This window comes from Larus michahellis, chromosome 13 (genome assembly GCF_964199755.1).
Source record: "Larus michahellis chromosome 13, bLarMic1.1, whole genome shotgun sequence".
Lineage (NCBI taxonomy): Eukaryota > Metazoa > Chordata > Aves > Charadriiformes > Laridae > Larus > Larus michahellis.
The window spans coordinates 6,827,629-6,853,306 of record NC_133908.1 but is presented as its reverse complement, the minus strand read 5'-3'; the positions used below and the strand labels follow the sequence as shown (position 1 = coordinate 6,853,306).

General features: G+C 37.7%; 1 protein-coding gene across 3 annotated transcripts; it reads left to right on the top strand.

Annotated features, from left to right (window-relative positions):
- Window positions 1-25,319, top strand: CHFR (checkpoint with forkhead and ring finger domains). Of its 3 annotated transcripts, none has more exons than XM_074606081.1 (18): window positions 6-64; window positions 532-682; window positions 2,850-2,949; window positions 9,929-10,038; window positions 12,467-12,526; window positions 12,682-12,894; window positions 13,888-14,103; window positions 14,672-14,828; window positions 15,080-15,234; window positions 15,794-15,956; window positions 16,857-16,999; window positions 17,407-17,526; window positions 17,828-17,911; window positions 18,642-18,712; window positions 19,711-19,798; window positions 19,977-20,084; window positions 21,176-21,248; window positions 23,568-25,319. In XM_074606081.1, the coding sequence occupies exons 2-18, from the start codon at window positions 544-546 to the stop codon at window positions 23,608-23,610; spliced, it is 2,043 nt and encodes a 680-aa protein (XP_074462182.1). In that variant the 5' UTR covers window positions 6-64; window positions 532-543; the 3' UTR covers window positions 23,611-25,319. The 3 variants fall into 3 exon arrangements, with proteins under 3 accessions (XP_074462183.1, XP_074462182.1, XP_074462181.1); XM_074606080.1 differs by lacking the exon at window positions 6-64 and adding an exon at window positions 73-193; XM_074606082.1 differs by lacking the exon at window positions 17,407-17,526 and having other exon boundaries at window positions 1-66.
- The last annotated feature ends 359 nt before the right edge of the window (window positions 25,320-25,678 follow it).

Here is a 25,678-nt window from a genome sequence, read left to right as displayed (position 1 = left end):
GCCCCGCCCTGATCAGCTGATCGGCAATGTCTGTTGACAGGAGCCGCCTGGGCCGCGGGACGGGGTGTAAGGGCCGGCGCCGCGGCGAAGGGGCGGCGGGCCGTCGGGGGGGAGCGGGGGGCGCCGCACCCTCTGCCCGCCCCTCGGCGCCGGGGGAGCGGGGCGAGCTGGAGGCGGAAAGTTGGGGAGAGAAGTGAGCGGAGGGAGGGGAAGAAGGGAAGGAGGGAGGCCGCCCCGGCTCGCTCCCCCTCAGGCCCTGTGGGGTGGGGGCGAAGGGAAAGGGGTGGGCTGGCGGCGGGGGGCCGAGTGGCCTAGGGGAGGGCTTCCCAGCCCAGCTCCACACAAAAGGAAGCGGGCAGGGCAGGGGCCGGGGGAGCCCCCGGGGGTGTGAGGGGCTGCGGCGCGCAGGGCCCGGCCCCCGGGAGGCGGTGGGGGGGCGGCTGCCGGCCCCGAGGGAGCACTCTTTCCCCCCCCGCCCCCCGGGTGCTGTGTGACGGTGGGGTTTGGGTTCGCTTTGTTTGTTTTTGTCAGATGTGAATCCAAATGGAGCAGTCGGAAGGAGGCGAGCAGAGCCAGCGGCGGCAGCAGCAGCCCTGGGGGAAGCTGATCCGGCTGGGTGCTGATGAGGCAGAGCCGCACGTCCTGCTGCTGAAAAGAGAGTGGACAATTGGTCGGAAGAAAGGTGGGACAGGGACACGGCGTAGGGCGGGGTTCGGGGGACAGCAGCGGTCCCCTCTCCTGGCCTTTAAAACAGTGGAAGGTGGACTGAAACTAGTTGGGTTTGGTGGTTTCAGCTGTTGGATGTGTTTGCCAGACCATCCCTTGTGCCTGATTTACCTCTTGGCTCTGTGTGATGAGGAAGTTTTACACTGACCTTTTTTACCAACTTGTGCGTGTTTAAAAGTGAATATGCGTTTTAAGTTGTCTGTGACAGTTTGTACAAATAAGAAAAAACAATTGTTGATTCAGAAGGGTTTCTGTGTGTCAGTCCTGTTTATGTTCTCATTTTGTTTCTGTGGTTAAATAAGTTGGAACTGCAATGCAAAATGCTTGTGCTTCACAGAAAAGCAAATGCCCACATAAAAGCCCTTAATTCTTCTGGCCGTGTAAAGATTGCTAACAAATGCTGAAAGTTTCTCTGAGAGTGTATTTGAAGGCTTTATTCTCAGAGTCTAGGGCTATTACTGCTTGCCTTTATTTTAAAGGATTTAATGCTTACTCTATTTGAAACAATCATTGCAGTGTTTCATTTTTTTTTTACTCTGCCATGACAGCGCTAATTTTCAGTTTCCTGTTCATCAGTTCAAGGTATTTGACTGACTGGTAACATTCTGTAAATAGTCTCGAACAAACACCAGATGTTAAAGCTCTATGAGAAATTCAGATAATGCATTGTAGGAAAAACGTTTTGCCTGTTTCCATTTGTTAACATACATTTAGATTGCTTGTCATTATCTAAGCTGTAGGTGAATTCTTCAAATTGCGGTCTAGTTGGGGGTTATCTTGCAGAAAAAGATAATTTTTTGTGTGTGTTCTTTTGCTTCCATAACTGTTTGCTAATGCATTAATAAAATAAGTGGTCACAAGAATACCAAGCTTTGGGTCATAAATATTATTCAGAAAATCTTCAGGAGCACTAGAAATGCTTGTTTAGAGCATTTCATCCTTCCTGCTCTCATGTGAAAGTCCAACTCCATAGAATAGAATGGAAATGTTGGCATGCTCCTGAATAAAATGTAGTCTACTTACTTTCAGTACGCTTGCTAGCATCACAAGTTGTGTGGCAACGGTTAACTCTCTAGCTGTTGATTGTTCCTTGAGTATCAGGAGTAGACTAGTGATAAATTGTCACCAACATATGTAGTGGCTATTACTTTCTTCTGGATACATTGCTCTTGCAGGCTGAGATACAGTGCACCGAAAGCATGAATGGGTGGAAGTGAATCATGTTTGTTAATTATAACTTCTGTGTAAACAAGTACTTTGAGTCATTTGTGAGACAGATTAGTGTCTTAGACAGGGGACCTTGAGCATTGCCTTGAACATTCAATGTTAAAAGGAAGTAAAAATACTAAATTTGCTCAGAGCCCTGGAGTCGCAGGTAGGAAGGTTTCGGTCATGTCAACATTGTTGTTACACTTCTGCTTATCCCTGAATCTTAGTCCTGGATTCTTAATCTCCCTTCAGCTTTATTAATGTAATAGCACTGTCAACAGAGGTGAGGAAACTTTTCCTATTTAAAAAGAAATAGAAGAAAAATACTTTAACGTAGAAGGGTGATATTCTCATATTCATCAGCTGTTAATTCCTTCTACTTCCGCCCAGTATACTGTGATGAAGCAGAAGTTAAATCCGATGAAACAGTGTTGCAATGATGTGTAGAAAGAATCACAGAATCATAGAATGTGTTGGGTTGGAAGGAACCTTTAAAGGTCATCTAGTCGAACCCCCAAAAAGAGCTGGTTGCTCTATGGTGTATGCCTCTAGAATTTAGATTGAACCTTCAAATATGTGTGAAATTATCTCTGTGCCAATCTAGAACAGAGTAACTGGGATTTGATTTCCATCTGTAAGGACTAGGATTGGGGCGTGGGGGGAATGGGCAGAAAGGGAACTAAAACATCTTGAAATGGTTGAAATAGGCTTATAGCAGCCCATGGAGCTATCTCACTGCTTGTATTTATGTTTTGCATACTAGACTGTATTGCTGCCTATATGCCAGTAGAAGTTTTGAACTATTGCAGATGTACATGAGTCAGTTTGTTGTGCATTTATAGCCATGTAGAATGCTGATCTGTCTGTGTAATGTGTATTTTTAAGCACACTGGAAAATCTGCTCTCTTTTTAAGGTTGTGACTTATCTTTCCCTGGCAACAAGTTAGTGTCTGGAGATCACTGTAAAATCATAGTGGATGAAGAATCTGGTCAAGTGTCATTGGAAGATACAAGGTTTGTTCTTCTGTGAACTTTTACTCTTCTTTTCTTTTTAGTCTGTGAAGTAAAATCTTGTGTATTGCTTGAGGTACCAATAATAAATCCTTCTCTTTATTTGTTTCTTTTTTTTTTCTCCTGCTTTTACATCTAGGTTTGGAGGTTTTTCGGCTCTTTCTATATATTTTTTTTTCTCTGCAAAGGAATTCATAATCTACTGGATGAAAAATACTGTTAATGTAATAGTTCTGTAGCATATTTCTTTAGACTTGTGAAAAAAATTATGCCGGCATTCTTAAGAGCGTGCCTCTCTTCAGACACTTGTGTAGGGAAGAAAATACCTGCAGTGATGATCTCAGACCATAAATAGACGTGGAGTAAAAATCTGTACTTGTTATGCATTTTTCTGGTATTCAAAATATCAGTAGTCTGCATACCATAGATACTGTAGTAGCCTAGCAGTTGTGGTGCGCATGTCAGATGGAGATTGGAGCCTATTCAATCCAATTTAATCATAAAAGATGTTTGCTAAATTTCTACTTTTGATATTTTAGTTTTGTTTTCTTTTGTTTAACCAGAATGATTATTTTCTCTTCTGGGTGTTTCTGTGTTAAGTTAGGGGTGTGAGAACTAAGGCCCTTAATGTGGAAAGATTTAAGCACATACCTCACTGTAGCTACTGTTAAAAAGCTAACAATTTAGTGGAACTACTTTAGTGGAACTAAAAGTTAATTACACACTTCGTCATACACTGAAGGCCAGTGAACTTGCTGTACTGGTGAGGCTATTTCCTGTAGAGATCTAAGGCTACTGTGGGAGTACAAATAGCACTGCAGGGGTTGCGGGTGTTTTCCAATGGACTTTAGTTTGTTTTCTAATCTCCTTTATATAATTTGAGACAGGAATTTGAATGGAACGGTGTTAGGAGGAGATTGTAACCCTCTTCAAATTCTCATCTGCTTCATTTTTGACAAAAATTTTTTTCTAAGATTGCAGAAAGCTTCTGGTTTATTACATTTCAAGAACTCTGTGACATTTGAAAATGCTTCTGTAAACGACATTATTTTTCTGCCAGGTTATTGCAGTCAGTAAAGAAACTTTTCTGCCAGCTCCCCCCATTTTTCATGTCTGGAAGGTATTTTACCCAAAGACAACACTTCAAAATATATTGATGTACATAAGTGAAGAGGAAATTTCACATTTGAGGTTATGAAGGGTATCATGCTGAATCCCTGCTCCAGCATCCTAGAATGCAATTAAATATATTGTTCTGGTAGCTCAGGGTTAGTATCAAATACCTGCTGAGCTGTTGACAAAAATCCCTCCAAGAATATTCTGAAAAACCTTTGAACTATCTAATTGAATGGCATGCACATTTTGGGTGGGCACTGGCAGAATGTATGAGCTCTAGTTGATGTATTTCTTGCAGTAGAATTTTTTCAAGTCCGTTCCTTTTCTGTCTCTTGATCAATTAGTAGCTATGTTGCTATTAAAAGGAGTCTTTTTCAGGGTGAGGAACTCACTTCCAGAGATTTACTTGGGCTATGCATTTCTCTTTATTTCCTTGAGTAGAACAGAACATCTAGAATTATTCAGGTTGGAGGAGACCTCAGGAGGTCGCTTAGTTCAAACTCTGTCAAAGATGGGCCACCACTGGATTTGGACTAGGTTGTTTAGGCTTTCTCTAGTCTGGTCATGAAAACCTCCAAGGACAGATATTCTGTAGCCTCTCAGGGCCCTTATTCCAGACCATAATTATGCTCATAGTGATTTTTTTTTTCTTTTTTTCCCCCTTGCATCCTGTTTGCGTCTTCCATGTTTCAATTTATGACCTTTGTCACCTCAGCAAAGAACTTTTCTCTGTCTTGTTAACTTCCTCATCGTACTTCTTCTCCCAGGCAAAACAAGCCTGGTTCCCCTAGCCCCGTAGCTTATGAGTCTTGTGCTCCAGCCCTCTGGCTGTGACAGTGGCTATCCACTGACTTGCTCAAGTTTATCAAGACCTTCCAAGACTACTAGGTGACCCCAAATGTAATATTTTAGATGTGGACTAATGAGTTCCAAGTAAAGGGAAATAATAATCACTTCACTAGAGTTTCTGACTACACCCATGTTAATACAGCCAAGTGTGCTGTAGGCCTTCATCGCTGCCAGGGCATGCTGCTGACTTATGCCTAGGCATAAGTTCAAGGTGTGTGATCTTATGCTTATTCATAAGATCCACCAAAAACCCTTGCTGGTTGGTCTCTAGCCTATGCTGTCGCAGGTGGTTATTTCACCCCAGGTGCCAGACTTAGGGTTTGTTCTTGTTGAATGTCATGATGTTCCCATCAGCCCATTCCTCTAGCTTGTTCCCTAAGTGCCTCTGAATGGCAGCCCAGCTCTGCCCCTGCTTTGATGTCATCCACAAGCTCGATGCGGGTGTATTTCCTCCCCATTTCTAGGTTGTAGCTAGGGAAAATAACCAGGGTAACTCCCTGCATAGATCCTTTGAGGCCTTATACTCCCAGAAGCTGTGGGATGGAATGCTCAATTTTGCAGAAAAAATGTGAGGCCTAGCTAGGATGTCTAGGAAATGGCTTATAATTGTCATTCTCCAATGTCATCCCAAATTTCAAGACATTTCAAACAACAGATCAAGCCACGTTTGCCTATCATGGTAGTCTCGGAGCATAGCTGTAAACCTAAGCGTGAGAAACTGTCCCTAGTTTCAGTTGCATGTAGCTGGTAGAATTAGTTTAGACCAATATCATGATAATACAAGCTAAAGGAATTGTAAATGATGCACAAACATTCCTGCTTTTTTTTTTTTTCTCCTACACACGCACACTCCCCCTCCCCCTGAGGCAGAAGGTGCAGAGAGCAGAAAACTAGCAAAGCCAAATTAAAGTTAATTTTCTATATGATATATTCATGGAAAGGTGGGGCATGTTACCATTTGCTGAATCAAGGGTCTAAATGGGTTGATCTGACTACTTGCAGAAGACTGTCTTTTATTGTGTCTTCCAATGTTTCTGCCAAATATCAGATGAGCTCCATAAAATCAAGCAGGCTGAAAAAAGATTTTTTTTGAATGTTTGAATTGGCAGTGCAGATTCCCAGAGTCCCAGAAAAATACTGCAACGTCAGCTTTTTCTTCTCTGAAGTGGAAAATAGTTTGGAAACATTGCTGTGGTCAAGCTCAGATTTTTCTGGTGAAGAGGAATGCATTGAAGGAGGCGGTTAGTGTGGGACAGTTAAACTGAGTGGACCTTGTTTCTGTGTTGTAGCTAACCCAAAGAATATCATCAAACAGCCAACATTGGTTTTTATCTCCCTGGTAGCATAATGAGTTCTTGGATCTACTTTGGAAAAAATAACCATAAATTCACAGGTGAAAGAAAACATGTAGAGAACTCAAAATTGAGTAAATAGAAGTTTGCAAGTAACTAAAGCCAAGGGTTTGCAAATAGTACAATAAAATATTCACAGACCCCACCCTTTTTTGGGATATGTTTTTGCTTTACTTTCCAAACCATGTACTAGTTGCTTTATGCTGCTTGAAAGAAAACAAATAATACAAGCTGTCCCAACAGAGTGGAGGCAGTAGTTGACTTGCCCTAAGTAAAAACAATTGTAAGATTCTTCATTTTGAAAAGTAAATTTTAAAGTCAACCAAGTTAATTTTTTTTTAAAGACCTCCTCTTGTTGTCTTCTAGGATTATTCTTTTAGGGATTCTAAGTACTAAGTGATGTTTCAGAGCAGGAAACTACACAAGGCTGATACTCATGTGATAGGCAAGCAGATATTCCCTTTCTGTGGGTAAATCGGAGGCTGATCTTCAGCTGACGCTGGTGGTCTGTCTGCTACTAAATTCTCCACACCCTGCAAGTCAAAACTATTTCTGTAAACATTAGAAGAATGGAGACTGACACAGTACAGAAGAGATTCTCTAGCTTAATGGAATTCAAAACTCATTTCAGTTTACAGCATATTCAGGATAATATGTATTTAAATAGCAGATAACTAGTAAAACTATTAGCCCAGAAGCTTTACCATAGATTACATTGTTTTCCTGGATGGACACTAGTAATTACTAAAAAGTAACAGACTGGCATTTTCTCAGAAGGATAACCAAGGTATGTTGCAACACATAGACTGTTCACCTACTTCAAAAGCAAGCTTGTTCTGAGGGAAATGTAGCTGTCCACATCAGTTCTGCCCAATGGTCGGGATTGGGAAGTAAAGGTAATGTACATTCATTGATCAAACTGTGGAGTCATCAACCACATCGGAATTGAGTCAAGGCCTGACTTTTTTTCTTCCACTCTTTAGAAAAGTGGCATTGGGACCTTTTGTGACATTGTTTCAAAACACAAACAATTTATATCCAATAGTATCATTTTGTCTTCACCACCTCAAAAATTATACAGCCAGTTGGTATCGATTCAATATTTACTCCTAATGACTGGCCTTCATATTTGAGATTCTCATTGTGCCTTCTGCTTATTTTATGGAGACCTTGCTTTAATTTGAAATATCAGAGGAGTGTACAAATGCTGTAATTTATCCTGTGTGTCTATTTAAAAAACACCCACAACATTAATAGGATATGTTACTATATCTGCTAAATGCCTCATGCTAAATCCTGCAACTGGACATGAAAGACTAATACAGTTATCTGGGGGAGGTGGATATTTTTTCCCCTTTGATTGTTGGCTGAGATATAAATACAACTACTTCAGTTTACTAAAGTGTTTAAGAAAAGCTTAATGGTTTTCTGTGTTAAGTGGTATCAGCTTATTCCTACTTCATTTGGGTTCATGGATGCCAAATAATTTGTTAGTCATCTGTCATTGAAGTCTGTATAACTGTGCAGAACTGAAAAGATTTGACTATTTGTAGTCAATTTGACAGTTAGGGTCTTGGGTAGCTATTTCTGCAGCTTGCCTTGTGAGATCAAGTATGACCGGTTGCTAGATGTGTAGTGATATTTTTTTTTCTTTTATTCTTTTTCCAAGAATACCTCACTTGTGTTATTGTCCCTCATAACCATCTTGTGCTTGGCAGTCATGACAGAGCAAGTCATAAAATACATTGTTGTGACATTTTTTTCCCTATGTTTAGTGAAATACTGGGACTAGGAATTGTCTGTAGAAGTTAAACCTTAGCTGTTTTATTACAAAAGAAGGTCTAAACCACAGCAGATGGGAGATGCATGCTTTGTTTTGCCTTCTGGAAAACTAAGGAGGTCAAATTTGTTGTTTCCTAGTTTTGTTAAAGAGCCTCTGACAGGTTTCAGGGATTGTTGTAAGCTTTGCTGTTTCTTTGACAATTGAAGGAGGTGCAATTTTTGCTTTTACATAATATTTTTAATATATTATCACTAGCATCATTGTTAAGTTAAAAATGAGTATAGTTTCTAACAGGCTGACTAGAATTCTTTTTTTCCTCTTAATTGCTAAACATTGTAATTCTTTTAGTAATGCCTCTGTTCTGCTGGTTGTTTGGTCTTTATGTCTTTCAGGCTACTTAACATCTGTATGCCTGAGGTATAAATGGCAAGCTTAAGATAGTTTTGCTTATAGGAGAAGTTTGAAGATAATGGAGCAAATATGAATGTCACCCAAAGATTTTTGTTTGTTTCTTGATGTTTATAGTAGCATTTTTATTTTTTTGTATCTTGTTATTTATGTTGGATTAGTTGATTCAACCATGTAGATAGTGAAAGCAGTTGCAAAGGTAGGAGCAAGAACTCATACCTTGATAAAGACTTGCTGTAGTGATTCTAAAGGGCTTTCTTTTCCTTTTGACTTTCTAATGTAATGCTTTTGACCTTGTGTCCAAAAAAGTCAACAGTAGGAAGTTCTAGTTTTATTTCGCTGTTCATTTTGCTAAATGACAAGAGATTTTTCCAGGTGGATTTTTAAAAGGCAAACAACGAGAAGGGAAGGTGCTTATTTCTAAATAACCATCCCTCTCCTCTACAGAGAAAGTGGTCTGTTTGAGGAAGGCTGTGTTGTGTAGGCACAAGTGGTGACCTCCAGGAGGTGGCGGCAGAGGTTTGCTGTTATTTCATGCAGCAGCTTGTTTTGCTGAGGGAAAGAAGCAGATTTTCTGTTCTTCTATATTTGGTACTAATTGCTGAGAATTTGAATGCCAGAAGTCTGAAATTCTAGAATGCTGCAGCTCTGAAAGAGGCTTATTGCAACTGAGCTGGAATTATTCAATACTTGAATAACTTCACTCTGTTATAAAACACCACCCATAGTGAAGGAGCAGAGATACTGCCATTAATCAGCAATGCTGTGCATTTTCCTCTTCCTCAATTTAATTTCTTCCATGAGTCTGGGAGCTTTTATCAATATCAAAATAATTCATTCCATCTCCTCTTTTAATTGTGTATAACTGTTTTTCCACCATACTAACTTCTCACTTTTGAGCTGCAGACAGTTTAAGTAACCTCAGAATTTTAGTTTTTTTACTATTTGAAGCAAGAGGGGAGAAAAATTAATGTTGTATAACATCCCTGACTGTACAGGAAAAGTTCCTTCATCACAGAATGTCTTAGGAGATTCCCAGTGTTAATTGTAAAACATAACCTAGATCTTTTTGAATAAAACTCCTATTACCCTTTCCTGTTTTATACTTAAAGGGTGGAAATTATTGTACAGAAACAGTCATCTAATTATTTTGAGACATTGCCCAAATGTCAGGGATCTTTTGTCTGTCTATCTGTTTGCCAGCTACCATCTCTTTACCAGTGGCTGCAAATGACTTTGAAGCCCTAGTAGCTCTACATTTCTGACTTTGGGACAAATTTTTTATTTGTTTCTGGATGTTTGGGGGTATTTTTTGATCCTGGCTTGCATTATTTTTTTTATTTTTTTTTTCCTTAGAGCCAGTGGTTTGATTGAAAGTATCTTCATTAAAAGTATCTTGTGTTTTCCCTTCCTGCTCGCTCCTATGTAATTATGAAAACATTTCTGCGAAGTTACCTTTTCTTTCTCTTTACAGTACTAATGGAACAGTAATTAATAAACTGAAAGTGGTGAAGAAGCAGACATACCCTTTACAGACTGGGGATGTGATCTATGTTGTTTACAGAAAAAATGAGCCAGAGAACAGTAAGTAAATGCCATTTAAAAAAAATCATACTTAGTCATTTTTTTTGAGTCATGATAGAAAAGAAGTACCAGTACAATTAAAACAGAATTACTCAATTTTAAGACAAATAATTTGTTAATGTTTAAAAACAAGTCTGTATAGAAGACGTCATGGATGTGCCAGTTTTTACAGGAACAAGTCTGGGCAACTGTCTGAAATTGAAATGTGCCTAGAAGTAGTTTTGGAAGAATTAATGTGTGGAATGGTAACTAATGAGGTCCAGATCATATGCCCAGTGTTTCTTTTAGAAGTCAAATTGCAAAGGTAATAAGTGATATGTTATATATCACGTTGAAGCAGTTTTTGGCACCGGAAGGAAAGGCTGCAAAAGCTTTTTGTTTTGCGTTAGTTTTGGTGGGTTTTTTTGAAGGGGAAAGAGGCAAAATGAGGGGCAGGTGGGGAAAGCCCTGGAGTGAAAGTAGAAGTAGTAAACCTGGAAAAATATTTGTGTGGCCTTAAAGACGAGTCATGCCTTGCATGCCTGTAATTCTTTTCAGGATGATGCAACTGAAATAGCATAATTAGGTTTTAAAATTAATAAGTAAATAAAAAAAATAACGGGGGTCCTTCCTCAAAGGTTTGTAAATAAGCCAAGCCATTGTTAGGCAGGAAATAATGTTTTTTCATGTGTTAACTGGTAGAAGTCAGGGGACGAGGTTTAGGTGTAAATTGCTCAGGTTTTGCAATGGAATGAAATTATTAAGAGATTTCATGAATGATCCGTGTTGGCATCTGTCTTAAAGATGTTCATAAATGATTTGGGAAATAATAACTCTTGAGACTTTTGAGCAGAATTTTCATTTCATACCTTCTCATTTCATACCATTTCATTCAGTTATACAGGGTCATTAAATCCAACACTGACTGAAAATATTTACAGAAAGAATGTAATTACTCATTATTATGAAATAAGAGATGGGGCTCAACTTTTATAAATGGGGAGAAAGGCAATGGGCAAGCTCTGTTTTTACATATGTATTGTTGTGCCCCAGCCAACTGCTCTGTCCGTTAGCATGCAGTTCTTCATTTAACTGTGAAATGTGTAATATTTAAATTTTAGTAGAGAGCACTTGCTTTCTGGAAAAGACTTTAGATGAAAGAGGCATTTAAAATGTTAATTCTCATTAATGTATTTGATAGCTCTGATGTGGAACTTTAAGGTGAAAAGACAGTCTTTGTATGTTCACAAGCTCCGCTATTATTGTGAAGATAATTGCATGTACTGGGAGATAGGAGGGTGTAATATTAGATACGTGTACAGCATGATATTTAATGTAAAACACAAGAGTATTTACAATTTTCGTACAGTAGTAGACATATGAATTGTTAATCTAAAAAAATTCTGGTTATGCATATACTCACTACTGAAATACTTCCTTTATGAAATTATTGTTAATTTCTATACAGACAGATGAAAATGATTTATGCTGTCTGATGTAGATTTTAAAGGAGGCAGTGATAAGCTCTATTTGTCTGTCTGTATGGCTTGTTTATCTCACAAATCCTTTCTAAGATGGCACTATCACAGTTGATGCTATTTGGAAGAACTCGTGAATTTTCCAGGTACTTTGTAATGAACTGAGTCACTATTTCTGTTTGGGTTAACAAGTATATGAATTGCCAAGCCTTCAATTTTGCTTTTTCAGCTTCTCCATCTTCCAAGACAAAGAGAAAATTTAGATTTGGCATGCCTATTTGGACGTTCTGAGTAGTTTTGAAGGAGACAATACTCTTAACTTTTCATCAGAAGAAGGGTTGCTACAAACTAAGGAAGTCTCACTTGCTTCTAGGTGGCTGGAGACAAAAAAAAAAAGTAGCAAGTTAGGCGAATCTTTGGAAGTGTATTAGATTGAAGTCGGATGGAGAAGAAAAGGGATATTATCCAGTTAGTTTTATTAATAGATACTAAATTAGTTTCTGAGTGAAACTTATGGCATATCTTAACCTGTATTTTTGAGAGTTCATGTATCTCACAAAGGAATGAAATGAAATTGATCGAAGAAGTTGAGAAGCGAGCTCGGAAATAATAAGCTGCTTCAAAGATCTTTCATTGAAGTATCAGTAAAAATACAGTTTTTTCTGACACAGAGCAGATTTTAGGTTTAAGAAATTATTAAGCCTCTGGTTCCATGGCTGGCACAAGTTAAACGTCACACAAAAGCTGCTCTGCCTGATTTCCTGAGAAGAAAAGATCTTGCTGTGCTGTTCCTAATTGCCTCCTAAGTAGGAGTATTAACACTGTATTATAGAGGTGACCCCTCGTTTGTCTCTTCCATTGTCAGACACTTTGGGGAAGCAGACGCTTTTGAATAGAAGTTGTTTATGTGAGATTAAGGCTAGTGAATTTTTGTTTCAAGATTCTAATCAATATTTTTTAATCTCTTTCAGATGTTGCTTATCTTTATGAATCCTTAAACACAAAGCATGATGCAACTCAAGAACCAGTAGGTAAGGAAGTAAATCAAGATCAGTGAAGAGCAGCTAAGCTCCAATGGATAACAGTAACCCTCTTGAGAGAGTTTGATTGCTTGGAATTTTGAAGCCATGATGTGGTGACTGTCACACAGATCTTTTTTCTTTCCTTTCCCCCCTTCCAACTGTAGAAGTTAATGTAGAAAACCAATGCCATGTGACCAAAGATACCTCAAGTACAGGAAGAAGTAATGATGAGACCCAAATTACCTCATCACCGTCAGCTACTCAGTCTTGCTATGAGGAACCACAGCCATCTACTTCTACATCTAACCTCTTTAATGCTTCTTCTACCTCTCTTATTGAGTCTGCGTCTGTTCAGCAGGATAATCCTTCTACATCTGGTAAGAATTGTGTCGAGTATTTAAAGTTTGATATCCCATCAACTGGTACTCTAGTTTTGAATTTTAACAGATTAATCTTTTACCCCTATCTGGGTCTTTAGCGTTTGCTTTGTTAAGTTCTAGTGAAAATACCAGGTGGATGTGTGCGTTTTAACTTTCCCTCTGTGAGTAGGCAGGGTAAATCCTTGTGGATGAGTAAGGCAATTGTGAGAATTGCTTATGCTCAGAGGGGCAGAAAATGTACGTAAATCCCAAACTGTTCTGTCTTTACAGTATGGTTTGGTAGTGGAGCACTGGTGAAAACTTATCAAATCTATGTGGCTCATGTAACAAAGTAAGTAGATATGAGTGCTCGTGCTCATGCAGTCACCCTGAGAAACTACTGTAATTGTCACTGTTACTGCTGCCCATCACCAGTCCCCTTTCCCTTGCTTAGAGCTCTAAGGCCAAAATATACCACATTGGATTCCTAGTCTAGTATCCTGCATTAAGTTGGCAAGTGTAATACTACAATGCTGTGTAACTCTTAAAATAGAACTGGAGCAAGAACAGCTGTCTAGAAAGTGGCATTTGTCGACAGTTCATTGGGGCTTTTTAATCATGCTCCTATGAAAACAAAGCTTTGCCCTCCACTGTGATCCTGACCTGTTATGTGGGATCAACGTTGCATAAATCCTCTGCCTGGCATCTTTTTCAGGAAGACCTGGTGTGGATAATAGTCTTATGAATAAATACTCCACAATTTAAAGAGGAATGGGGATTTTAAGTAAGGTTACACAACTAATAGCTTGTTTTCCCCCAGGTCTTTCCAATTAGTCAGATTGGCTCAGAGTGCACGTAGTATAGCTATGCAGACATTGCTTTTTTGCACCACTTTTTCCTTTCAGCTGGTTGGATTGATGTGTGTGCATCATCAGTGTTTGAGTACCTGTTGTTGTCACGTGTCCTGCATCTGTATGCAGCTATGTTCATGTTTCTGTTTTTATTTTGCAGGATCACAATCCTCAGTTTTCGCTCCTGTGCCTGCTTTCCCCATCTTAGAATCTGTGTGTCTAAGAGCACTGCATGACGAACATGAAAAGCTGGATATGAATACTGAAACTTCTGCAATCGCTTCAGAAATCACTGACAAAGAAAAAGCAGAATCGGATTCTCAAACAACAGGGGAGGAGGAAGGTTTGGAACCTGCGAAGAAGAAACTAAAAGGAGGCTAGTATACAACAGTATTGCACAACTTACCCTGCACACTATAACGTTACTGTCGAAAGTTGGTTTAAAAAAATTAATTGGAAACTTAAAGCTATGTCCATTTTTCGTAGAAGCCCAGTGAGATTAATAGCAACATAAGGTTCTGTGCTTATTTTTCTTCATTAATATGAATAAATTCAAAATGCATATCAAACTTAGAAGGTTGTGAAAGGTTATGTTAGTAGGGGATAGGTAACATTTTTTCCCTACTCAAAATGTTATGATTTAGTACTGTAATAAATAAGAAAAGCAAAACTCCCCTCTTGCTCCCTCCCGCCTCAAATTGAGTCAGGTCAGCTGTCATCAGTCCTTCTTCAATTTGTTTCTTGCTTCTTACTGATTTGATTTCTGGCCCAGTGAAAAAAATGTCTTCAGTAGCAGAAGCTGTTATGTGTGAAGCAAGAACCTTCAGTGGGACCATTACCAGTGAACACTGAATCATTATATATCTTTCAGGTTTTTTTAACAGTTAAAAAAAATAAATTTCAAAAAGCTTCAAAAACTACTGTGGAATCTTCTGTCTTTCTAGATGAAGATGCTTGTCCAAATCTTCCACCAGCAGCTCCAAGTGAATGTATAATTAAAATTGGCTCTGAAGATGCAAAAACATCAAATGTGAAGCCCGATAAGATGGAAGAAACACTAACGTGCATTATCTGCCAAGAACTGCTGCATGACTGTGTAAGGTACGTATGACAAAAGCTGTAATCATGTGGTAATAATATATGAAGTTCAGTGACAACTGTTTGAAGCGGCCAGAATATTTAGGGTTTTCACAAGCCCTTCTGAGTCCGTTCCCTCCCCCCCACTCCACCCCAATCTATATGGTCAAATCAATGCTAAACAGTTTTTTTGAGCATTATGAATGTGTCTGATAAATGAAAGATTTGTGGTTTGACTCCTTTTCTTTCCTTGTTTTCATGTTTGTGTTTTCCAGCTTGCAGCCTTGTATGCATACTTTTTGTGCTGCCTGCTACTCAGGATGGATGGAAAGATCTTCTCTATGTCCAACTTGTCGTTGTCCAGTAGAACGTATTTGCAAAAATCACATATTGAACAACTTGGTTGAAGCTTATCTGATTCAGCATCCAGGCAAGTTGAACAGTGCGTGTAACAGAATCTGATGTATTTCATAGATTAGCTGCGCGATTGATGGATGCACAGACTGTTGTCTGTTAAATTTCTATATATGTGTTATTACTCTGCTGTCTTCTCTGACGCAGCTGTAAGAAAACAAGTGCATTTAATATGACATAATAACTTGTAATGTTTCAAATACTGGGTGAGGATTGAACGTGATTTAATATGTAACGGAGTATGCTAAGAAATCTTAATTTTATTTTCTTGCTTAATCATGAGAAGGATATCAGTTTTATCAAATAGGGGACACTGACTGATTAGGCCATCTAAACTCAGATACTTCTGAAAAATATACTTGAATATAGATTTAATGAACTTTGATCGTGGCCTCTTGAAAACAAAACTTAAGTTGCCTGATACTATACTTCCATTAACTAAGATCTTCTAGAACTCTGTTATCCAAAAATAAATTTTATGGAAATGAAAACACAATAATTGTAACTATGCTTATAAAGTAGGGTGGGGACAAGGGATGTGAGCTCTTGAAATTTGAATTTGGTTCTCATGCCAGATAAATGTCGTAATGAAGATGATGTACGTAGCATGGATGCTAGAAACAAAATTACTCAAGACATGTTGCAACCTAAGGTGCGAAGATCTTTTTCAGACGAGGAAGGAAGTTCTGAAGATTTGTTGGAATTGTCAGATGTAGATAGTGAATCTTCAGATATCAGGTATGTCTATTTAAGTTGTGCACTGAATTAGATTTACTTATGTTTGAATGCACAAACCCACAAACGGAGCTAGTTTCACAAACTCTGTTACTGCTGGTAGTGTTTCCATCATCGTTGCCGGAATGAATCTTATTTTTGTTTTCAGGTAAGTTCATTCTTATTGGTAATTATCTTGGCAAGTCTATTGGCTATCCTACTGAATTTTGAGCAGTCAATAAAAAACACAATTAGAACTTCCTTGGGGTCCAGCAAGATTCAGTTAATGACCAATAGTTCTATCTGAACTGTGCAACAGCTTCATGTGAGATATGTGAAATTACCTTTTCTAATTACAAATTGGCTGTTGCTTTAGAGAAAACAGGTTTCTGATTAGAATCTTGTTGGGAGATAAAGCAGTCCATGACCCTATGAGTGCTGCTGCAATAATTGTACTTATGCATCTGGAACACTGCTTTCACCAGGTGTATGGTACTGAAGCAGCTGGTGCTTAACCTAGGGATTCCCAGGCACCAAAATATCTCCCCTTTACTTCCAGCAGCAAACATTTTTTGCTGTATGTCTAGAGGGGAACAGAAAAGCTCTTCCAGTAGATAATTATTCATAATTTGTTCCTCTGTCTCTTGTACATCTCACTTCCAGTCATACCACTCTTTTTTTTTTTTTCTTTCTTTTTTTTTTTTTAACTACTTGGGGAATACTAGAAAATACAAAGTTTTTATCTGTTACAACTACAGCGATCTTCACAGCTGTTATGAGTTATGTAAATTTCCATATGTTACTGGATGAAGAAATTCCAAATTTAAACTTTGAAAATATGAACAACGCTGTCGAGCATAGAGATATGAGTTATATTTGCATTTGTTGTGTGTGATTTCCTATGACCTTATTTTATTCTTTCAGTCAACCATATATAGTATGCAGACAGTGCCCAGGGTATCGAAGACACTCTGTTCCAACTCTACCTGGCACAGGCCAAGAGACAGAAGCAGGAGGAATGCAAGCGCTGGGAGATGCACCATCTACATCAGCCAACTTCCCTGCGGGTCAGTGTCATGAAATCTTCTCAGTAGTGTGATACCAAAATACCATAACTCATACACCCGTTATGAACTGAGCAAACTCACTCGCACAGTAATGTGAGAGTAACACCACTTCATATAGGTGTCCTTGCAAATATGAGATTTGACCATGGTGGTCATCCAAAATAGATTGCTGATGGTTGATAGTTTTTAAACTGTTCTACACATTGAAATATTTTGCACCACCGAGTAGTTTAGAAGTCTGAATGACATTTTTCTGCTCTTTTATAGTATCTTTGTCAAAATTATATTGCTTGCTTATTACTTTCAGATTTTTATGTTGCTAATATTCACTAAGATTCCTAGTCCAGATTGCAGTTGTGTATATTGTTCAGTATTCTTTTTTGTTTGTTTGTTCTTAACTTATCTAGCTGTCCAGGAATATGTGTGCCCTGCTCAAGGAAGTCATGTAATATGCACCTGCTGCTTTCAGCCAATGCCCGACCGAAGAGCAGAGCGTGAACAGAATCCTCATGTTGCTCCTCAGCAATGTGTGTACTTTTTTGATTTTGGCTGCAGAACTAAATCTTTCCTTATTTTTAGTTAAACTTAAGTTTACCTTGAAGAGTGTTCTTTGTTTGAATATTCTTTATCTGGACTCTTGTAGCGACAGAACGAAAGAATCTTCCCTTATAAAATTTATTATTCCTCGATAAAACGTATTTTAAATAAGAAAGTTGTACTTTTCTAAAGCAAGTTTCAGGGTTCCGTTGTTATTGATTTGTAAGAACAATAACTGTTGAGTTTTGCTGTGTGCAGGTCCTTACAGGGGTTTTCTTTGTTATTTTACAGGTACAGTTTGTCTGCAACCCTTCTGTCATTTATACTGGGGCTGCACTCGGATGGCGTGTTTTGGCTGTTTGGCGCCATTCTGTGGTATTGTGGAATAATATGTTTCTTATGAGTCTGCTCACTTTGTGATAATATCTGTCTGTCTTGAACTTTAGCTAATTTAAGAAATGTAATAGATTAGTTTGTAGCACAGTCATGCAAAAGGAAACAAAGGCTGTGTCCTTACATCACAAACATAAAAAAATTCTTGAGTGGTAAGTGTCTTAACTTTGAGAGGAATGAACTTCTTGTCTTCAGACCATACTGGCTTTGAAAACTACACTTTTAAGCACAATGTTTTGCCATATAAAAAAGAACTGTGGTGTATTTCAGCCTGGTAAGAGAATCATACAAATCAATGCAAGAGCATGGAACATCTGGTGTTAACTGATTAGAAAAGAACCTTACCTTTTAAACATGTGGACTTCTGAAATTCCAGGTTTTAGACATTTTAAAAAATAAATTAGAACAGTTGAAATGATTTGGCTGCAGTTTGAAGCTAATGGAATGTGCTTTAATAGTAGCAGCATTAATCTGTGCAGATTAGTGGTAGTGTTTGTGGAGTGAAGGTTAAATTGTAAAATCTCGATGTCTTGGTTTTGCCACTGGAAGTTATATATCACATGCTTGAGAAAAGTTGAATACAGTCATTTACTTGGTGCCTATATGAGTTTGTGCACGTTATTTCAGGAAACAGAAGAATCTTCAGGAAATGCATGAGGGCTATGGGATTGGGGCAAGAAATAGTAACTTTTCTTCTTCTTGTTCTGATTAGAAATAAATCTTGGTGATAAGTGTTTAGATGGAGTCCTAAATAACAACCACTACGAGTCAGATATCCTAAAGGTACGTTTAAAAATAGTTATGTATGTTGTGTAATAATAAATGTACAAAGTTTAAGATGTACTCACTCGTGAAATGATAGTGATGTGCTGCCTAACAGTTACAGTGGCAGCACTGTATCACTTGCAGCACCTGATTCTAAAAGGCAAATCTAATGAGCCCCAAATGTTCAGCCGGACCAAAGTTGTAGTTGCTGTGTCTAGACTGGAAGTATCTGGGGGTGATAATTTGGCCCTTTCAGTCTCTGAGTAAGAGATCATTGTATTCTAGAGATGAATTCCATTTAGTATCAGCTCTTTCTGTACCATCCAAATGAACAACAATAACAAAAAACTTCCTTTCGTGCAATCCTGATGTTTAATTTCTCCGACGTGTATGTCTGACAGGTGCCAATAAGGCCAAAATTCTAGATATAACTTCTGAATTTGAGTTTAAATGACCGATAGACACACTGTAGAATTCAGATGTGTTTGGTTGTTAAATCATCAAAGAATTCTACTTGTATGAGGTGTTTGTTAGGGAAGCCAGTTTCTACACGCTAAAGTGTAACATAAAATACTAATTAAAGAGAAAATTAATTCACTAAAAATATACCAAGAAAACAAGATTTGTCAAATATTTTTCCCCAGACAAGTTAAATTTCACGCTAGGTTGCATGGAAAGTATTTTGCCCATACTATAATGGTGTTATCTAAATTAGGTAAACTGGATGAAGTCTTGATTTAAGGTAAATAATTGTGACTGAAACGCGTCTATTTGTGTTCTTTTGGCAAAAGTATGAGTCTTCTGAAAAAAAAAAGATATTGAGTAAGGTTTTATCAGTGATCTGAAAGTATCATGGTAATTAAGTTAAAGGTATTTAATTTTTACTTGTAATTGGCATCAGCCCATTTTGAAAACCTAATTAGATCTAGATTTGGAAATATTTGAGGGTGAATGACTTGATCACTCTTCAATGTTGGAGATCTTTCGAGATTAAACACTGAAATTGCTCTTTTCAGGATTACCTGGCATCCAGGGGTTTGACATGGAAAAATATGTTAAATGAAAGTCTTTTAGCTCTTCAAAGAGGAGTTTTTATGTTGTCAGGTATGTGTTATGTATATTTGATTTTGTTGATGTGTAACTCTTTGTCTCTATATAACTCAGTAATATTATCAAGAGGTTTAAGTTTTGGGTAAATAACCGGTGCCATCGTGACATTCTTATTAAATCTGATTTCTCAAGCCTTACTCTGACATTATGTACAAACCGGTTTTCTCTTCAGATTACAGAATTACTGGGAACACAGTGCTTTGCTACTGTTGTGGCCTTCGCAGCTTTCGAGAACTTGCCTACCAGTACAGGCAGAATATTCCTGTTGCTGAATTGCCAGGTGGGGATTGCTTCGCACAGTAAGAGGGGAACAGTCGTTTAAGGGAGTTAAAGTCAGTTTCATCCTTGTATCCTTGGATTTTTTTAGTACCTTCATGTAGCCCAGTGCAAATCTCTTTGCAGGGCTAATATCTTATGCTGATTGCTTTACTTTTCAGCTGCTAAGTTTGTGTATAGTTACTGTCAGGCTCCCTAATGCAGTCCTTTCTTTCAGTATGTTTTCTCATCTGTAGAACAATCTGCATAGTGAAAGAAGAATTCAGTAAAATCCAGAATATAGTCAACAGGAACTAGTTGCTGTAATTTGATGCATTTTCCCATTTAAGTACGTGAAATGATGCGCCTCCTGAAAAATTTCACATTTTACCCGCTCTCAGCAAGGAATAAGAATGTTTTCATAAATTAATTCTAAATCTGTTTGCATTTACAGTTTTGGTATAAAATAGCATGCAAGCAGCTGTGCCTCCTTCAATCCTAAATCTGTTGGGAACAGAAGCTCTCCCAACAGTCTACTTTTAAATGTTACTTTTGTTCATCCATTTCCTGTTGTTAGCAACAGCTTCCCTGTCTTTGACAGTTGAGAACTCTGCTTCTGCTGCTCTGCAGAGTGACAGTCAGTCTTCCTTGTTTCTCCTTAGTATTGCTTTTCATTTTAGCACAACGGCTTCCTGGACAGATGAGTTATAATGTATGTTAAAGTGGGGGACAAACAACAAACTCTGCCCAAACTAATAAATTTTTCTTTCCTATGGAAATGTATCTACACATATGCCCAGTGTCTTAAACAGTGAAGTCCATCTCTGTTAAACTAAATGGTAAAATTGCAGTTGACAGCACTGAGAACCAAAGCCTTTCATCATAAGTCTGCATGAACCTAATATTCAGAATTATTTTTTTTGTCCTTCATTAAGCGTTTGCTTTGTTTCTAGAAAGGTGAACCAATATAGTTTACAGTCATTACTTGCCAATTGTGTCTTGTTTCTCTACAAAGCTTGCTCTGACGATTAACCACCATTAGTAGTGGTTTAATCTGTGTCACCTTATTTAATGACTTCTGTAATAAATGTAGCATTTCATTTTCTCTTTTTGTAGTGACTGTCACATCACGTCCTGATTGCTACTGGGGGCGCAACTGTCGAACTCAGGTCAAAGCACATCATGCCATGTAAGTTAAACAATTTATAAAGTGCTTTTGAGTTTTGTTTCTTTTAAAAAAAAAAAACCAAACAAACAACAACAAAACTCCCAACCTTTGAAGTGCCAGAAATTGCATGAGTAACACTGTCACAGCATAAGCAAACTGGGTGAACTTTGGGTTTTTTGGTCATTTTTGTTTTTAACACAACTTTGAAACGAGCCTTTTGTGCATATCAGAAAGGTACCACTAGCACTTGTAAGGTGATGTAACCCATTGCTGACATTTCTTGAGTTTTGTTTTCCACCTGTAATTCCCCCTTTATTCCTGTTCTTCTCCCACTGAAGCAGCTTCTCATTTGCTCATGTCTGGGTGCTTCTTAAAAACACCGTATACACAATAATTAGCCCCATGCAATTTCCATTTGAAACTGTAAGAGAGATTCTCCTATTGAAGCGCAACGTACTTTGAAGGGATAAATTGGTGGGAGTAATTTGCGACAAGAGAAGCAATAGAAGTTTGGAACATGTAACATTAGGAACCTGGTGTGACTTAGCAGCTCCTGGTTTTGGAGGAGTTTCTAGATCTTATGCCTCTGACCCAAGCAATCAGACATATGGTGAAAACGAATTACTGAGCCTGAAGAGAGATGAACACTCTACTTATCAAGTGTTTTAATACATCTAGGGAACATGGGCTTCTGGTATCTGGTCATTTATGAGAAATGTCCGTCCAAAATATATCAAGGTCCTTGGTTACAAAAAAAAAAAAAGGCCACTAATAACCGATGCAATTTCATTCTTATGAAAAGATGCACATGTGGTAAGACAAATATTAAAGACTTGTAAAACAAAATAAAAATTAACTACCTAAGAGCTAACTGGTAGGGTAGAAAAATCCTTCTTGCTGTATGAATACTTCTCTAAATTCTCAGTGCAATTTAAGATAGAGGAGCTGTTACCCCTTTTGAGAAATTGCTTTAATGAATGGTAGATTCTGCAGTATCTTTCTAATGCTGCAATGAACATACACACTTAGCATAATTCCTTCAATATTTCAGGTACCATGGGTTGAAAATAACTAGTCTGTACAGCTCATGCAAGAGATCATAAGAAAGACTTGTAAAATATTCATCCCCTGCCTCTTATAAATTCAGAGGGTTTTACCAAATAACTTTCAAAAATAATTTGGGATTTAAGTTGCAGAAGTAATTTAAAGCACCACTGCTATCTGTAACTTCATGTTACAGGACTGTCTGTTTTCCCAGAGGAGATTTTGTTTTGAAATGTTAGCGAGTTAATTCAGTATCAAAGCACTCACCAGTTGTCTTTGTTCATATTGTAATGGGATAATTCCATCTATAATGGAAATGACTCAGAATTTTTTTTTCCTTTTTTGTTTCTCCTTTTTTTTTCTTTTTTATTTCAGGCATTAGCTGTTCCTAGAACCTTACAGGCTGCTGCTCTTAGTTCCTAAAATCCATAAAAGCAAACAATCCTGTCATATCACTTCTAGATATCTGGGGTTTTTTAATTGATCTAAACTGTTTTGCTAAGTAGTTTGGTTTTGTAAGCAAAGTTTCTTTCTAATCTTTGATCTAATTCAGCAAGAGAAAGAAAATTCATAGTCTCTCTTGCATCATCTCTTCCACATGTATATGTATATACACACTCAACACCCCAGCTCCTGTTTCAGTTACATATTGGGGGATGCATAACCCACGTAAGACAAAAACAAAGAATGAATAGTGAGATAATTTTTAGAATTGGGAAGAAATGCATTATACAAAATTCTGTTATCTGTTTGATTTGGGAAGATGGGCTTGGCATTCCCGTAAAACCTAAATAATACAGAATGAGAAAAATTTACCTTTTTCTTTCCAGAAGACGATTCTAAGCCAGTGAAAGAACATGTTTATGTATTATCAGCCTGGTTAATTCTAGTTCCTAATGACTTGTGTAATGCTGTCTACTAAAAATTAGCAGTGTCTTACAGGGCAAAATTAATTCACTGGTTCCTGTTTTAATTGCCTTCTGGGTTTGAAGTATGCAGAAGTATAGAGAAATGCTTTTAATAACAGGTTTTCTGTGTGCATAATAAAACGAACAAGGGTTAGGCAGGAGAGATGTTGAAAATCTTGTTACAGATAACATGGTGGTAGAGTATGATCTAAACAGGTTCTGAAAAACACCCACGTTAGAGTGTAAATGTTCTGCTTTAAACTGTTTAACATTTAAAATACAACATGAAAAACGCTGACAGTTTTTTTGGTTGTTTTTTTTTGTTGTTGTTGTTGCCTGACTTCTGAGAACTTTGTTACATTTTAATACTTTTTTTTTTTTATTTCAGGAAATTCAATCACATTTGTGAACAAACACGATTCAAGAACTGAATACTTGTAGTCGTAGAGAGGGGACAAAAACCTGTTACATGCTTGTACAGTTTAAGGTTTCAGGGGATCTTCTCAGTTCCCCCATAGCAGGGACTCAGTAACTTTTGCATCAGGTAATCTGGTGTGAACTTCTTGATTTGTAGAATTTTACAGCTGTACATGAATAAGGTAGTTTTTCTTTTTTTCCAAGAAAGTCCAGCAAGCATTGCATTCCATCCTCATGACTACAGTGTCCCTGTATCACTTCAGTGAAGAACACAAACCGAAATCACACACACAAAAACCAGCCATATCTTGGGAAGACCTAAGAATAAGGAGTGTATTTGCACTACTTGTGAAGAAACTAAGAAAAATCCTTAGACTTAAAATAGAAATGTTTTGTAAAAGTATCTGATGGATATTTCAAGAGCCATTAATATTTAAGAAGGAAATTGTCAGTGTATATTTGTAACTGCATTTTGCGGTAGCCTGATATTTTGTCACTACCCTTTGCGTTTGGGCTAGAAACCACATTAATACTCACTTAAAAAAAAAAAAATCCGTCCATTAAACAGCTGTTTCAACTTAAAGCTCCTACCATATGTGCAGTGTTATACTGAAAGGAGTACAGTTTCTTTTCTTAGTTTAGTTGTGTTGATGTTTTTATTCATATTAAATTACAAATGTAATTGCACAAAAATTTGAAAATCACCTTTAAAGTTGGGGTAATACTTGAAGCAGAACAGACTTCTGCTAATATTACTTCTTTTAGTGTTTTATATCAGAAGACCAAACAGTGCTTTTGACATAGAGCAGCCAGTAGGACACACTGGTTCGTTTTTGTTTTTTTTTTTTTTTATTTCTTTTTTGGTTTGATATTGTATGCTAAATATGTACCTCTGCCATGCAGCTGTTCTCTAGCATGCAGACACTGGTGAAAATGTAGAAAAAGCTATAACTTAAAACAGAAAATAGCAGCCTTACTGGAAGGAACAATCTTACAGGAAATGATTCAGTTTGGACAAATTGTAGCAATATGGAGGCATTTCTGGATTGATAGAGGGATGATGAAGGGGAACGCTGGTGTCACTGACAAAAAAAAATGTAGATTTTATTTTCATGCCTTCTGTGGAGCTCGTTCAGGAAATGTCCCAAGCATCATTTAAAGAAATAAATTTAAAAAATCCCAGCATAACCCACCACCCCCAAATTCACATGATCTGATCTCTCTCATCATATTCATTATAATCTGTTAGCTAATGTTCACAAACCTCGACTGGGACCAATTTTTCTTTTTCATCATACCTAGAAGAGCGAAACAGAATGAGAAGAAAGCATACAAAGTTACCTCTGTAGATACCATGTTGTTTTTACATATGCCTTATTTTATGAGCAGGATTTATACTGCAATGCTAAAAAGTGTACACACATTATCTTGTGATATAATGGAGCACAAATGATGCAGCACATCGTGTCTACTGGTGTCAGTGAATCAAACAACTATTTCCAGTAATGCACATCTTAATATGAATGCTAATTAGAATGATGCATTTCTGTTTAGATTTTTATTTTTTAAAAGAGCTGTCGCAAGGATGGGTCTGTTGACCATGCCCGTGTGCTATTAAAAATACACTTTGGTGTGGACTTCTCTTGTAATCTCTGGGCATTTTCTCCTGTGAGTAGGATTGAAATTGGATCTGGAATAATACTTGAAACTTCTTTTAACAACAGCAGTGTGTTTCTGTCTTTTATATTATTAACAATGTTCTGTTGCTTCTGTATTTGTATTTTATGTTTAGATTTTTTTTTTTAATGGTTATTGTATCTTCTCAGGACAACCATTCCCAGCTGGTTTTGATCTCATTTTCATCTCTGGCTGTGCATGTAGCAAATTGAGTGCAGTTGTGGAGATCAAGCCTTTGCACATTATATGCAGAAATGTGCTTTGCGTTCTCATTCACCACTTCCCACACCCCAGATGGGCTTTCAGCAGAGACTTGTCACTGTGCTAGTGTTCAAGCCTCTTGTGCTGAATTTTTTTTGATGGTCAAGAATAGTGTGTCTGCAGTACTATGTACAACCTTGCTTG